The sequence below is a fragment of the Phycodurus eques genome, chromosome 16 (genome assembly GCF_024500275.1).
Source record: "Phycodurus eques isolate BA_2022a chromosome 16, UOR_Pequ_1.1, whole genome shotgun sequence".
NCBI classification, from domain to species: Eukaryota; Metazoa; Chordata; class Actinopteri; order Syngnathiformes; family Syngnathidae; genus Phycodurus; species Phycodurus eques.
The window spans coordinates 22049088-22064937 of record NC_084540.1 but is presented as its reverse complement, the minus strand read 5'-3'; the positions used below and the strand labels follow the sequence as shown (position 1 = coordinate 22064937).

At 43.8% G+C, this 15850-nt stretch overlaps 3 protein-coding genes across 4 annotated transcripts in view; 1 reads left to right on the top strand and 2 right to left on the bottom strand.

Moving 5' to 3' along the window:
- Positions 1 to 1343: 1343 nt before the first annotated feature.
- On the top strand, positions 1344 to 4251 carry LOC133414446 (MAPK regulated corepressor interacting protein 2-like). Its single transcript, XM_061699798.1, has 5 exons — positions 1344 to 1555; positions 1623 to 1692; positions 2169 to 2308; positions 3031 to 3132; positions 3956 to 4251. The coding sequence occupies exons 1-5, from the start codon at positions 1501 to 1503 to the stop codon at positions 4024 to 4026; spliced, it is 438 nt and encodes a 145-aa protein (XP_061555782.1). The 5' UTR covers positions 1344 to 1500; the 3' UTR covers positions 4027 to 4251.
- On the bottom strand, positions 3838 to 13229 carry trap1 (TNF receptor-associated protein 1). Of its 2 annotated transcripts, XM_061699795.1 has the most exons (19): positions 13015 to 13229; positions 12194 to 12364; positions 12036 to 12118; positions 11324 to 11464; positions 10863 to 10934; positions 10451 to 10611; positions 9995 to 10104; positions 9851 to 9924; positions 8975 to 9130; positions 8767 to 8887; positions 8604 to 8673; positions 7602 to 7749; positions 7338 to 7523; positions 6912 to 7050; positions 6746 to 6831; positions 6519 to 6664; positions 5680 to 5752; positions 4440 to 4571; positions 3838 to 4351 (listed from the first exon to the last, which is right to left on the bottom strand). In XM_061699795.1, the coding sequence occupies exons 1-18, from the start codon at positions 13133 to 13135 to the stop codon at positions 4470 to 4472; spliced, it is 2160 nt and encodes a 719-aa protein (XP_061555779.1). In that variant the 5' UTR covers positions 13136 to 13229; the 3' UTR covers positions 3838 to 4351; positions 4440 to 4469. The 2 variants fall into 2 exon arrangements, with proteins under 2 accessions (XP_061555779.1, XP_061555778.1); XM_061699794.1 differs by having other exon boundaries at positions 3838 to 4571.
- Positions 13230 to 13940: 711 nt separating this feature from the next.
- LOC133414440 (CREB-binding protein-like) overlaps positions 13941 to 15850 on the bottom strand; it is a 32005-nt gene continuing 30095 nt past the window's right edge. Inside the window, 1 exon segment of the mRNA XM_061699791.1 lies at positions 13941 to 15849. Coding sequence (XP_061555775.1) covers positions 14884 to 15849 — 966 coding nt within the window. The 3' untranslated portion in view covers positions 13941 to 14883.

Sequence of the window (15850 nt, the reverse complement as noted above, 5' to 3'; positions counted from 1 at the left end):
TGTGATTTAATAAAGGCATCCATGCAAGTGGCAAGGCTGACTTCTCATCATTCACTTACAATGATGTCATTGCCATTCATGCCGATGACCGCCGTTTCGACACGCTGCTCACAAAGAAGTCATGAGAATGAATGAAGGCAGCACGGTGACCTAGTGGTTAGCACGTCCACCGCACAGTCAAGAGGACCCGGGTTTGAATCTGGGCTCACGTCCAATGGGCCCTGCGATTGGGTGGCGCCCAGTCCGGGGCGCAGCCGGCCTTTCGCCCAAAAGTCAGCTGGGAACCTAATGAGGACAACTTGGATGGTTGGATGAACTCAGGCGACAGCAAAATGAAGTGAAAAGCTTTGGACAAATGCTGCCCTCTACTGGAGGACGGAAGAAGTCCTCTGGGGATTTATTAGCAGGAAATTAATGCTGTCACTAGCACACATTTCAGCATTTTTTACTGATGTAATTGACATAAATTTAAAAAACATTTCAAGCCTTTACATGCTTTGAGTGTTTTTTGCAAAATTCACATGCCTGAAGTTTAACTGATTGTTGTATAGTTAGTTTGCTAAATGAAATGTAAAGCAGCTCTTCTGTATTTACGAGCAAAATCACAATAATTTACATTTAGCATGACTTATTTTAAATATATTTGATTGTTTTGAGGTCCAAAGGTAGTTAATATTAAACATTACATATATTATTTACAGTAAAAAAGCTGTATTTTTGTACTTTGTTTTCAGTCTGAACTTTTTTTTTTAGCTTTTACTAAAAAGACTTGATTCAGTACTTTCAGATGTACCAGTCTTTAAAAAAAACAAAAATAAATATCTGTACTTCTACTTATGTACAGTGTGAATACTTTTGCCACGCCTGCAAATGAGTAAGAACGCAAAATACATAATACAAAACGCAAAATATTAATAACAACAAACACCAAATACTTACATTTACAGTTGAAAATCATCTTCTGTGGTGATTCGTATAAACTTCCGGGCTTTTCTTCTTCGGTGGTTTTAACACCAGCGACGACATGGTTCATTGCTGCCATCTTCTGACTAATTTACTAACCTCCTCCCTTACATCGTTTCCTACGCGTTCGTCGATATAAACTTTTGTTATGAAATTCAACACTAAAGTCGAACAAGTTATAAAGTTAAAGTTAGGTTACACGCAATTGCTATACCACTGGACTTTCGAGGCGCCATTATTCCGATGGTGTTATAACATTGCTACTTCTTGTTTGAGTGACACTGTCCCTTTAAGACGCTCGAGGGGGGCGTGAGCGTCACGTGGGCCAGTGGTGCGTTTGGCCGGCGTGTGCTCCTCAACTCTGATGAATGCAGCACGCGTGACATTGTGCGTCTCTGCAGGACACATTTTTAACTTTAAAGTGGCGCACTTGTTTTTTTTTGGTTTGTCGCACAACGTTCTCGCCGTACGGAGGTTATCAAACAAAACTGTGTGTTTTTAAACCTGGGAAAAAAGTAGACAAGTGTGACTTTTTACATGATGTACACGATCACCAGAGGTCCTAGCAAACTGGTGACCCAACGGCGCACAGGTACGTACAAAAAAATGTCATAGAATTGACACAAATGTATAATGATGAATCATTTGTGGCGTTTTAGGCCCTACGCAGCCGCTCGACAACAAAATAAACGACTTCAAGCATAAGCAGACGACTTGGAGTTTACCCGAGTGAGTGTTGCGTTCATGGACATTTGGGGGGCAACAACAACACTAATGTTTTTGGTTTGTTTGTGGGGCTATCAATGAGTCACAAGTGGTGTTAGTTTAGCACACACACACACACACACACACACACACACACACACACACACAGCTCTGTAAAAAAATTTAAAGACCATGATCATTTTGCGGTTTGACTAAAATGAACATGAATATTTTGTTTTCGTCCTATAAACTCCCAAATTCCAAATATAATTAGTCATTTATCAAAAAAACAAAGGTCAGTATACCAAAAAAGTATGTGTGTGTTGCACAACCTTTGACACCCTGCCTTCATTGTGTGTGTGTGTGTGTGTGTGTGTGTAACCTTGGGCAGAGGCAAAGGTGACACATGTTGCTCCATTCAGCTGTTGTTCTTTTGCCTTTTTCTCCTCCCCCCCGACCAAAACGAAACAACAGCGTGCCGCTTTCTTTCTCACCTTCAGTCTCCCAGCACCCAAGATTGTTTTTAACCGCCCCAACGGCAAAAAGTACCACCAGCCCGCCTCGGGTCTGCCCGCAGACCCCAAGCAGCAGGGGGAGTCGACGGCGGCCCACGAGGACAACGTCAAGTTTGTGTACGAGGGTGAGACCCCCCACACGCACTTTCTGGTCTTTCCAGTCGGCCCGTGTAACAACAGCTAGACGCACACGTGTGTTTTTTATGTATCACCGCACTCTCGCCCCACTACAAGGCGTCACCCTCGCAGCTGCTCCCACCCAGATAGCCAAACAGCCCCTCCCCAAAACGCAGCACTTTTGTTTTACGTTTCTGGAGTGAATTCCCCCATCCCCCAAAAGAAGTAACCTTGGGCAAGGACACAAAGTTGGAACCCTTGGCCCGCCCCCGATTGACTTTCGTGAAAGTCACGGGCCGCCAGCGTTAAAAATCAACATTGGTTTGGTTGACACACGTGTGCAAGGTGCTTATGTCAAACACGTGGCCTCCAATATGATTCTGTTTTAATTTGAGATACGACTCAATGTGGTTTGTTGCACACCATTTTTTTTTGACCTTGCTTATTGGTGACATTTTTGAGCAAAAACATTTTTCTGTTATGTCACCATCTGAGCATATATTGACTACATAATTACACATCTGGGCAGCCCTCAGGTGACATTTTCAAAGCAATATTTTTGTCATTGCATCATCACATGAGGGCACACTGACTGCATTTCTCGAACACCGAGATGTTGATTATTGCGGTTGGTCGTGGTAGGCAACTGCTATTACTAATTTAGCGACAGCAAATGCTTACTATGTTATGATTATTATTTCTGAGATTTGTGAATTCATCCTGTGCGCAGCCTGGCAGGAGGTGATTGACCACGCGCAAGGGACGGAAGAGGAGGCAAGCGCGGCGGCGGTGGTCCACTACAAAGACGACACTCCTAACCCCCACGTGGACGGTCAGTATGACTCGTCTCTCTCGCTCATCATAATCAATTGCTCATCTACTTTGCGTACAGCAGAACTACAGTGAACCAGGGGATGTATCGCAGATTTGTAAGCAATAACCTTTTAAAATTCGTAATAATTGTCATTCCCACAGAAGAAAAAATATTCGCCTGCGAGTTTTGTTGTATACTGTGTGTGTTTAGTGGCAGTTGTTTGAAGGCTTATAATTGTCGTAACATATGCTAATTTCCGTTAGCCCGTCTATCGCGTTTCGCCTTACGTGTTAGCATCAAGCTAGTTGACTTTTGTGAGAGGAAATGATCAAATGTGGTTAAACATTTGGGTGTTTAAAAATACAATGTTCAATTCTCTTTTGTGTGTCAGTATTATTGTAAACTTCAACTGGTCGTGACAAGCACGCTTTGCCTCGTATTTAGAGAAGGAGAGCAAGAATGTTTGTTGGCTCAGAGTGCTGGTATACCATGTCTCCCATTTCTTAACAGCGAGACCCAGGTGCTAAGGAATACTTTAAAAGTGTGGTTTTATAATTTTGATTGTGTTTAAGGCGTGTGGCAGGAGTAGACTTACTAAGAATAGTTTTGTATGGTCTCTATATTGCAGGTTTTTACCCATCACAGGTGGGTGAGTCTTGTACCCCACGATAAACGGGCGTTCAATCACTGCAATCCTGGTTTTACGGCAAAAGTTATTTGCACTCTCAATTGAAGTAGTCATGACACAAATCACACTTATTTTTTTTACTCCATATTCAACTCCAGGAGTGATAGGTAAAATCTGTTTCTGATTGTTCCTCCTGCCGTCTTCTCTCGTCAGACTTTGTGCCCATCGATCTGGACGAGTGGTGGGCCCAGCGCTTCCTCGCCAACATAGACAAACTATCGTGACGTTCCTCGCGGAACTTCTGGGGGAGTTTCTGGATCTGGGGACGTTGGCCCGAAAAGCAGGAAGAGGGTCAGAAATGGGCACAAAATGGCGCCCAGGACACCGGAGCAGAAAGCACAGACGTTGGCTTCTCTCCACTTGCACTGCTGCCATTTTGACTCGACGTCTTCAGACGTGACCGCTGGAGGACGTCGCTTGTGTAATATAACTCACATGTAATGTAACTATTTGAGTAAAAGGTTCGACTGTGTTTTCAAGATGGTACCAGATTATTTCACATTCATTCTTCAGTTTGCCATCCTCAAAAAATGCCGTCGGACGTTAGGGCTGAGTTTAAAAAAAAAAAAAAAAAAAAAAAGTTTGAACGGTCCACTCACATTTCAGAGCCACAAAAGTCTGAAAATGTTATTTGTACCACAGTGCTTGTAGTAAAGTACTTGTGCACTCAGTACTTCGCCAGAGCTTTTGTCAGCAGGTCGTTGAGGCGGGAAATCATCGGCCGAGGATCGTCATTCAAGCCCGCCGTGATCATGGCGTTGTCGTAAATCTGGGGGGAAAAATAATAAATTGGTCAACGGGGAGTTGGTTTCAAATTTCAGGTCAAACTTGGAGTTGTTCAATTGGATTCTTATTCGGACCATATTTGTCTTGGTTGAAGTAAGAACGATCTGATTAGATTCGTATTTTTAGGCCAAATTTTAGTTTATTAGTATGGATTGTGGTTCAATATTTTAAGCATGTTGACATTTCAAGGATTTAAGGACTTGAATTGTCATAACACATGATATGGCACGAAACTTAATACCAAAGGTCCCAAATTATTCCATTAAGCCTCAAGATTTGTGAAATATGATCAAATCTGTTATTAGGTGTAGTTCTGAGTTGTTCACGCAGCCACGTTCAATCCAGAGTTGTCGAACTAACATTGTTGGACAATTTTGGAGCTGCATTTTTTTTTTCTCGATAGTTCTTCGACAAGATGATTGTTCGACATTAAATCTATCGGGTTGACTTCTGAGTTAATGTGTATCACTTTTGACACATTTCACTTTAACAAATAAGATTGAATTCCTGCTTGTTGGAGTAGATTCTGTTTTTATATTTGGACCATATTTTCTTTGAAATTTCATGTTGAATTTGGAGTTCCATTCTGACTATTCGAGATTAAACATTCGCATCGCCTTGAAATTTCAGGTCAAAATCCGAGTTGACTGATTGACCAAGCTGCTTGAAATTTCAGAATTGTTTCCTTTTTTAACCACATTGTCCTTGAAATTTCCAATCCAGTGTTGTTTCACTAAATGATTCCAACTTTAAGGCAACATTTGGAGTTATGACATTTGGGCCACCTCCAAATAAATATCAGGTCCAAATCTTCTGAGTTGACTCTTGGACGATACTGTCCTTGAAAATTCATGTCACGTTTTGGTAGGGTGAAGTCTCAATTGTGCATGTAAGTTCTTGTTTGAATTTTGGATCAAATCTCCTTTGAAGTTTCATATTTCATAATTCCAATTTATTTTACCCACCCCAAACATTGTAATTGTGAATTGTCTTCTGTGTTTACCAAGTACAGCTAACCACTAACTGTCGCATCTTTATGGCATCCACTAGCGTGTGGTCAATGTTTTACATCGTGCAGGGAGCGTTTTTACCTGTTCGAGCAGCAGCGCGGCCAGTTCGTTGTTGGAGTCCTTGAGCGCGTGGAGCTTCTTGATCAGATCGTGTCTACAACATAAAAACATATCACTGGTGGGGTCTTTGCCCGACTCCAACTACCGCTTAATACCAATGCAATTAAAGAAGTCATCAAAACTATACAAAAATGCAATAGCACAACTATGCCAAGTACATCTTCCTAGAGCAGTTCAGAATTCATATTTATCTAACGACATGACGAAAAAACAAAGACTTAAATAAAGCATACCACAGTCCTGAGATGCTGATCATTAACTTGTGCAGATGGCTAAAAATCTTGACCAAGGCTTTCATAATTCATGCATCAGAGGGTTAAAAAAATACCTAAAAATTAAATACAATGGAACTTTACTTAATAAATGCAAAGTCCTGCATTTAAAAAAAGTTGAAGGCACTGTAACATGCAGTTTGACCATTTTAGTGATTTTTACATACCACTAGAGGAAGCCCACGTGCCACATGTTGAAGTCATACCGTACTTTTAAATTACCGCGATAAAGAAACAGTCCAATTGCTAATATACAGTTTATTTAACAACTGATATTCTTACTGCTGCAAATTGCCAAACTCCATGTAGAATTTGATGGCGCTAAAAAAGGCTTGTAATTGCTTACAGATGTCACAAGATGGGGGCAAAGCACTTTTTTATCAGTTAGACAAGCTAGGTCCAGACTAAATGAAGCGCCTCTCCTCAATTTAAGATAGACGTTTGGCACCAAAATGCAACAAGAGAGCGCCAAAGCAACATTTAGACTTCTTTTTACAGCAGACATTTTGATACAATCCAGGCTCTCACCCTGCATTGATCTCCAGGGTGGGCTGGAGTATCTGGGCTCTCTCCTCGGCGTTGCGGGCCAGCTGCTGTGTACGCAAGAAGTGGCGTGCGGCGCCCATTTCCAGCACCGTGATCATGGCGGGGTGCATGTCCAAGCGAGGAGTAAGCTGAACATGACAGGCAGATATTTGTTTGCAAGAGTTTGCTACCACGTAAACCTCTAAACCACATGCCGTTTTCGCTTTTACTTTGACGTTAGTGACGCGGGGACCCAGGGCGTTCTTCATCCACGCTATCAGGTCATCAGTCTGCTCCTGAGTCAGGCGCTCAGATGCTAGACGAAAAAGGAAAACAATATAGTCATTCGGGCTTCCAATCCAACGCAAGCCAAATGGAGAGTAGAGCGCCGCACACCGGGTTTGCTGTCCTCAAACTTCTCCTCCTTGTAGTGGTCCACCACGATGTCCGTCTCCGCCGAGATGAGCTTCTTCTTGTCAAACTCCCTCAGGTGGAGCAAGGTCAGCTCGTCGAACTGCTCGTAGCAGAACAATACCTGAGATAGATAAGCAGTGGCTATTGGTGAGGTTTTGAAGCAAAAATACCGCATGAATTATTGTTTGGTTGTATTTACAAATCTAGAAACCCCTCATCAAGACCTTCGATGTGAGGTATGACTCAAATGTTGTCACTTTTTCAGCCACTCCTAAATCAAGGTATCACTGTATATAGTCCACTATTAAAAAAAAAACCCATCTAGTGATCGGGGAGTAGGGAAGAAATTAATGAACGAACAAACGATTCCGAACACAGCCATTCATATTTTTTTCCTCGTATCTGAACCTCCATGTCTTTCTGCTTCATGGCCTCAAAGTAGGGCGAGTGCTCTGCGAGGTGGCGGTTGGGTGCGCACAGGTAGTAGATGTTGCGCGTGCCGGCCTTCATGCGGGAGGCGTACTCCGTCAGATTGGTGTGCTGGCCCGCCGGCAGCGCCGACGACTCGTAGCGGAGCAGCTTGGCAATGTCCTCCTACGCCATCCCAGGAAGGCGGAATTAGTGCGAGGGAAACGCTTGGCTAATATGAGCGCACGCCCAAGTCAAAGTCACCTTGACGTCCTGCTCCTGTGTGGTGACGATGCCCTCGCGCATAAAGAGGCCGTAGTCCTCAAAGAACTTGTTGTACTTCTCCGGTTCCTTCCTGCTCTGGTCCAGCAGGAAGCGGATCACCCTCTGCTGCAGGACATCACGGAGCTTCCTGGAAGGAATGGAAGGTTTAGGAAGGTTAGGGTCTCAAAATTGCAGGAATTTGAAAATTTGAAAAATGTCCATGGATATGAATACAAATACAGCATGAATTGACAAAATTTTAATCTTTTTCAACCGACCCCTATCCAGTCACTTCAGTCGTGCCCCAGGGCTCCGTCCTGGGGCCCCTGCTTTTGAACATCTAGCCCCTTCCCCTCAGCACCATTTTCCTTCAATTCAATGTCCTCTTTCATTCCTTTGCAGATGACACCCAGCTCTACCTCTCCTGCAAACCCAACATTTCACTTCCTCACCACCTGCTTTAATGTTGTTTTATTGATGTATAGTGACCTTGAGAGCCATGAAAGGTGCACTTACAAATAACATATATTATTATTATAAAATTGAAGCTTAACTCTTGATAGGGAATTTAGTATACAACGACTATAGATGCAGAAATGATCTATTAGCATATTACTGACGAAAACATCCAGATTTAATGAACGCACAGTTGAATATGATTCATATTTGAGTCAACTTTCATGCCTTTGTTCGTCAGTGAAATAATTGATTGCAAAAAGCATATTACTGATGAAAACAACCAGATTTAATGAACGCACAGTTGAATATGATTAATATTTGAGTCAACTTTCATGCCTTTGTTCGTCAGTGAAATAATTGATTGCAAAAAGGTGGTGACTGGTCTGGGGAGTGACTGTGTCTGTGAATGTATCCTTGGCTCGCTATTAATTGGCTTAACCCATTAGCCAGTCTCCACGCAATCTTACTAGTCACCATCATGACTATATTAAATCTTCTTACTGTGTTATCTCTAGTTAGAAATGGCCTTAAAAATGGTCGTACCTGATGAGAGCGCTCTCTTGCAGCAGCTCTCTGCTCAGATTAAGCGGGATGTCTTCACTGTCCACCACACCTGCGCGCCGCACATGCACACACACACACACACACTACGTTAAGATCAAAAAGGGATGAGAAATATAAGATTGCTACAGGTACGGGGAAGCACCTCGGAGGAAGCGCAGCCACTTGGGCAGGATGTCAGTGGCCTTGGTCTGGATGAGAACCTTCCTGCTGTAGAGCGCCACGCTGGAGTCCATCTCCCTGCTCACGTCAAACATGGACGGTTTCTGTTCACATGAAGTGGCCGTTAAAGCCCGTGACGCCCATTTCTAATTGGCTCCCGATCCGGCCGCCTTGGAAGGGAAAGCCCTCACCGTTTCAGGGACGTAAAAGATGCTGCGGATGTTGAGCGGGGCGTCGGCGCGGTAGTGCAGCGTGTAGCGCGGCTTGTCGTACGCCTGCGCCACATAGCGGTAAAACTCCTCGTGCTGCCAGTCGCTGATCTCTTTGGGTTCCATCACCCACAATGCCTGATGACAAGCAAATGTTATTTTCGCCTTTTGATCTTATGGAAGTCAAGTTCATGACTTTTTAAGGCCATTTTGATTCAAGATACCATATTCACACACCAGTCATTTTCATCCTTTAATTGGAACTGAAAATTTAAAAAAAAATTACTGTTACTTTCCTTCACTTCCAACCAATTCATTCAATTCTCAAGAAAAAAAAACCCCAAAAAAAACTAAACGCTTTGTAATGTTGAATATTTGTGTTTATGTATCATTACTTACTTTTGTGCTGTCTCTTGTGGAGTTGCTTGTGTGCAGTGTGGGTGCACATGCGGGTTGTTGCATGAGTTCCATCATTGTAAACACAGCCATACAGAATGTGTATGACTGTGTCACTTCAAAAGTATATGGAAATAGTTCTTTTTTATATAAAAAAAAAAAAAAAAAAAAAAAAAAAAAAAAAAAAAAAAACATGCCATCTTCCCGGCACAACGCTGGAGTACTTTAAACCAAGCTAATCCCAAGACACCCTAATAAAGCCAGTAACTAGTAATATGCAATGGATTACATTTTATATGTAACATTCCCAACACTGTCACATGAATAAAGCGGCGCATAGGATTGATTAGTTACTGTTATTTCACCACGGAATCAAAATAGCACCATCCGGCCATTTTTATAAATCTTAAATTGTCATCCACGAAACAGGAAGTAGCGTGCTAGCGTGCCGTTTCTGCCCACCTGCAGTGTGTTGAGCCTGCGACCGTTGAGGAAAATGGGGAAGCTGACAAAATTGCTGTACTTGGTCACGACGTCTGGGAGGAGACACAAGAGCTTATTGTTTTGTTATGGTGAAACAGAAGGAAGAAGGGACAAGAAGTTTACCTTTCACTCTGTCCTCGGAGGCGAACTCCTTGCAGTCGTCTTTGAGGTGCAACACTATCTTTGTTCCCTGTTGAACGCCGCTGGCCTCGGCGATCTCAAACACCCCTGAGCTAAATTGCAATGACATTGACAAAAATGTTACATAGTGGTTAAGATCATGGAATGTTTTCTATTCGTTTGGTATCACTGTTTTAATCGCTAAATATTTTAGAATGGAAATGCTTGTAATATCTGTAAAAAAAGGAAGACAAATTACAATTTCCGTTTCTGCCCAAATGAGAAGGACAAATTTACTTCGCAAGAAACATGCAGTAGACACACTTGATTTTCTTCAGTGGGCCACAAAAAATTATGGGGCGATCCGAATTCTGGTCGTCCGGGCCTTGAGTTGACACACGTGGGCTAATGAGTAATAGGTACGGCCCAATAATTCTGCCCGTCGAGTGCAGCCCTCACCCGTCGGAAGACCACTTGAATCCGGGCGAGCCTAGCTCGGCGGACTGCGAGTAGACGTCCACGCAGTCGGCCACCATGAAGGCCGAGTAGAAGCCGACGCCAAACTGCCCGATGATGGTGCCGCTGGCCTCCGCCTGGTTCTGCAGCGCATCCAAAAAGGCCTGCGGAGATCAGGGATGACTCAGACGAGTCTTGTTGAGTTCAAAGTTGGCTCACTGGCCATTTTGTTGCTGTTTGGCCTCCAAACATACAATGCGAATCAGATGCAAGTCGCCCACCACTGGCCAAGGAGGTGGATCAATTCAGAGACTTTGCTGAATTGATATTGAATTGGAGTTTGATGAATTGATCACCCCCCTTTTCTTAATACATGTACAGGGTATAAGAACAAGAAAAGAGCAAGAGTAGCTACCTTTGAACCCGAGCGGGCGATGGTTCCCAAGTTTGCAACCAACTCCTCTTGGTTCATCCCCACTCCTGTGTCCTGTTGGAAATATCAAACATCATTCTGACATGTTGTATGATGCGCAACCATTAGGTGGCAGTATTTCATAGAAAATGCCAGCAACAAATTGATTGTTGATTGGCAAACACTTTAATATTATCTAATTTATAAATGACGACGCCCATCCGTCCCTAGTTTTACAAATAAAATGCATCCCTTGACCTTAGAAATTTGCCTACCTTGGCCTTAGACTGTGGAGGTGTACCTAATATTGCAGCCAGTAGGTGCCACCACAATTGCATCACTTCGTATACGTGAGGGACATTTATGCACAATTTCCACATTCCAATACTGTTATTTATTGTGATTTTTGGATTTGATTATTTTCGTATGTTGTATTTGCTAGTGTGACAAAGTTGCACTCTGACCTGTATGGTGAAGGTGCCCTTGGCAGTGTCCGTCTGCAGGTGGATCTCCAAGGGGGCCGTCTGGCCGCCTGCAGTCATCAGTTTGTGGCGCAGTTTCTCCAGAGCATCGCTGCTGTTGGAAATTAGCTCCCTGATGAACACCTAGGAGGGATAAAGAGAGACAGCAGCAGACATTTTCTGGGTTTCGGTTGACCAAGTGTTTGTATTAAAAGGTGTAGCAAGTAGCAGTTGTTTGACTTTGAAGGTTAATAATTACAGTAACATCCATGCTCATTTCCATTAGCCCATCAATGGCATTTTCCTTTATATGTTAACAATAAGCTAGCGGGCTTTCGTTAAATAAAATTAAATGGTGTGGTTGAACATTTTGGCGCTAACATATTCAATTTTTAATTGTCTTTTGTTTTATGCGTGAGTTTTACAGTAAACTTCAACTGAAAGTGACAAATAGCTTGAAACAACCACGCTTTGGATCTCATTGGAAAACTGTGCGAGACAGTGATAACAGGCGCTAGGGAATACTTTAAAAAGTGTGTTTTCATACGTTTCAATGTGTTTTTAAAAGTTTGCATTTGTTTACTATGTGTGGGGTAGAACCATTTTTCTATCGTCTAGAGATACAGTATAGATGGGAGATTTTCACCTATTGCGAGTGGATTTAGAAGAGATCCCCCCACGATACACGGGAGTTCATCCTACAAATGTATCTTACCTCCTTCTCAGAGTACAGAGACCTGGCGACAATGTCCAGAAGCTTCTTGGTCTCAGCCTGAAATTCATGTTTAGAGAAGCTGCCTGAATGGGTCAGAAGAAAGGACATTTAAAACGTGACTAAATAAGTCCTAATAATGCATATGCAAGTTCCGGCACCTTGCACAGCCTCGGAATCACTGATGATGCTGTGCAAAGCTTCCTCCTCGGGCTCCTTCTCGGCCTCCTGCGTGCTGTAGTAAGACTGCTGCTTGAGCCAAGGGAACGCCTGCTGAGGACGCCGCAGATTGGCCCGGCTGTTCCAACTCTCCTGCGGTTCAACCTGCGGGTCTGGCAACGGGAAGGCGGGCAGAGTCAAGCTCCAGATACTCACAGGCATATATTCTTTATCCTCTGCAAAAAAATTACTACTATGACTGCAGTTTACTGAGTCACAAAGCTGCCCCCTGGTGGCCATGCCGCACACACCAGAATGAGCATAAGAGGTGGACCGGTATTATCCATTAATTTAAATGGGGAAAGATGATTTGTGAAACAAGTGTCAAGATTAATGAATAAATTTGTAAGTAAAGCATCACTGTATTTCCCTTATCTCTGTGGACGTTTTTTTTTTTTTTTTAAATTCATTCATGACCAGCAATGTCATTTCACAAGGAAGACTTATGCTTAAGTCATATCGCCCAGCCCTCCTGGAAATGTTATCCATACAACATATTTACTGTAATTATGACTTTACTCGTGTGTTAGTAATGGACTTCTACGCTTTAAATACAAATCGGAGTTACGTCACTAGTGTACGAACGGAACTGCGTCGTAAACAGAGGACCCCCTGTATTCAATGTAACCTATACGATGAGTCAAGTAGCTGACTAGTTAGTAACCGTAGATTCAGGTGGCTGTCAAATATTTCAATGTTACGCGACAACAGTTGATGTTAAAGGTTAGTCTGGCTAGGCTAGGCGAGCAGTGCAGACACTTACCCCATGTCAAGGAACGCGAGACACAACCGCTCAGACCTCGCACGCATGGCGGAACCCTCCGAGTGGTTCTGGCGGACAAAGACGTGACACCGAACCGGGCCAAAGCGAGGCAGCGGGACATGGTGACAGTGAAGAGTTAAAAGGTTGACGGCAGCTATCAACACGCCAAGGGACACTAACGTGTGCGTCTGTTTAAAACACACCGAACTACACTAGCGGCGGAAGGACCCGTCTGGTCCTAATAGCGGAAGGTGTCCTTCAAACCGCCTGATAACAAATAGCAAAAATTCGATGTACTGTACTGTCATGCAATGTGAACATTTTAAGCATTTATTTGGGTCTCTAGCAGAATTTCAATAATTTTATTTGCTATTACGATTTACGTACATTTATCTCTATACAGCATTTGAATTGCGTGACAAGGACTAACCTTAAATGGTCATTTCAAGGTCAAACAGTGGTCAATTGGAAAGGTGGCCATTTAATTCAACTTTTCGTTTATTAAACAGTTTAATTGTTCATTCAAAGTAGCATTTCAAGACAGGGTTAGGATTTTAATCAAGGGTTAAGGTTTAATATTTAAGTCCAATTGGAGGTCTGTGTTGACCTGGTGTAGACCCTCAAAGTGGCAGTGAGAACCCTCCCATATTTCATCGTTTTATGCAACTGTTTCCTTCTGACTTCCCTACCATTCTTTCTTAAAAAAGTGAATACCTAATTTTGGCCTACATTTAGTACAGCAACAACCCAGGATTAAAATATCTTTAAGTCAAAGTGATTATTGACCAACACAACACAAAACGTGTGATAATACACATTTTATCCCAATTAATCTTCAATTTTATTTTTTGGGTGCAATATGCATAATCATCTCAGTAAATGACTGAAAATCTGAAAATGTAAGGGGAGGAGGGGAGAGAACTGGTCCGATAAATTACAGGCAATACATGTCAGACAAAACAGAAATGACAGTCTGTGGCACACAGGTTTATTAAACAATATGGTATACAAGTAGGAAATGAGCCATTCTGAACCAGTTCATACAGTGATTTCTTATTTTCTGCATATGTACATTGCTGTCAAGCTGCATGATTTACATCAGAGGACAGTTCATCCATGGATTCAAGTTTAATGTGAAATAGAAAATGATGCGCATAACTGAACACAAATCAGCAGTTTTAACATGTTCATTTCTCACCACAGGCAAAAGAAGAACAGGAGTTGGGAATTTAATGGGACTGAAAGAGAGAAAGTGATTATTTGTACATATGCAAGACAAATACTGAGCCGAGGCCAGTAAAAAACGAACATTCTGGCTTTTGAACACCAGCCTATTGTGTTTGTCGTCTGTGTGCAATAGTTCCTAAATCTATACAAACACAGTAATCTTCCATAATTTCTGCAAGCAGGAAGGAAAATTAAGGCTTTCCCAAAGGCAGTCTTTTTTGAAAAATGGCATATTAGAATAAATTAGCCTGGAACAAGTGAAGCCGAGTGAGAAGTGAAACCTCATAACCCGCCCAAAAATTCCCAGTTTAACTTTACAGTCTTGCTCAACACAAATACAATATTTATTTTCAAAGATACAAAATTAAAAAAATTAAAAATAAAAAGGAGATTTTTTGTTTTGAGAGGTTTTGTTAAACAAAAGTCAATACCAGAGCATAAACAAATGAAAAACAAATGTCAACAACAAAGACCACAGCAAAAACTCTTGCATGACTGGTCAGAACCAAAAATATATCCTTTGTGTCTTCTTTGCAGCAGTGACGGTGAATCACACTGTGTTGGAATAAAAAGCAGTCGCTTGGTTAGCAGGAAGTTCACAGGGCTCGTGACTCAAGTTTTTTACCAAGACCTCTATTTCTGCTACAATCCTTCAACAAATTTCTCCAGCGTGTCTCCCGTCGTGTCCCCCACTATGCCCATGTCAGTACTCAACCCCCCTCGGTTGGGCGTGTTAAGCTGCGGCAGCATGGCGCTCTGCTCCGGCGTCCCCATGTGTCCCTGATCCATGGGTCCCGACATGGGGCCCCCGATGATGGGACGGGGGGAGCTGGAGAGGAGGGCGCCATGCTGGGGCGAGGGCTGAGGCTGTATTCGCGGGGAGGGACTGGAACGCGGGGGCTGCTGCGACGGCGGCCGGGGTGACTGGACCGGGACCGGCGAGCGCACCTGGTTGCCCAGAGCGTTGCCCATGGCTTGGCCGGATAGGTGAGCCGCCGCCTGTGCCTGGCCTTGGAGCAGGTGGGGCTGGGGGCTCCTCGCCTGCGCCGGGGAACCCATCTGCTGCTTCAACATTTGCTGCTGCTGCTGGAGCATGCGCTGCTGTAAGAGGTTCTGGGCTCCGTCCACGCCCATGCCAGCTTGGCCCATTTGGGACGAGGGAGGGAGCTGGCCCATTGGGCCGACGCCTCCTTGCATAGCCATCTGCTGTTGCTGCATCCGGAGCTGGGAGTAGCTTGCCGGCGGCTGCTGCTGCTGCTGCTGGGGGAACTGAGCGTGCGGCTGAGACATGCCTCCCTGCTGCTGCTGCTGCTGCTGCTGCGCCTGTTGCATCCGGAACAGCTGCTGTCTGCGGTACAGCTGAGGGTTGCCGTTTTGAGCCACGTTCATCATCTGGCCTTGGGGTCCCATGGGGGCCATACCCACCTGCTGCGGAGGCTGCTGCTGAGGGGGCATCCCAGGCCTCTGCGCCTGCATCATGGCCTGCATCGCCGCTGCGGGGCCCGACATGGTTTGAGGGTTCTGCTGCTGCGGCGGCGGCTGGTTGGCTTGATACTTGGCCGTCCTCTGCTTGATGAAGGCGGCCATGAGCTGCGGGTTGGACTTGAGG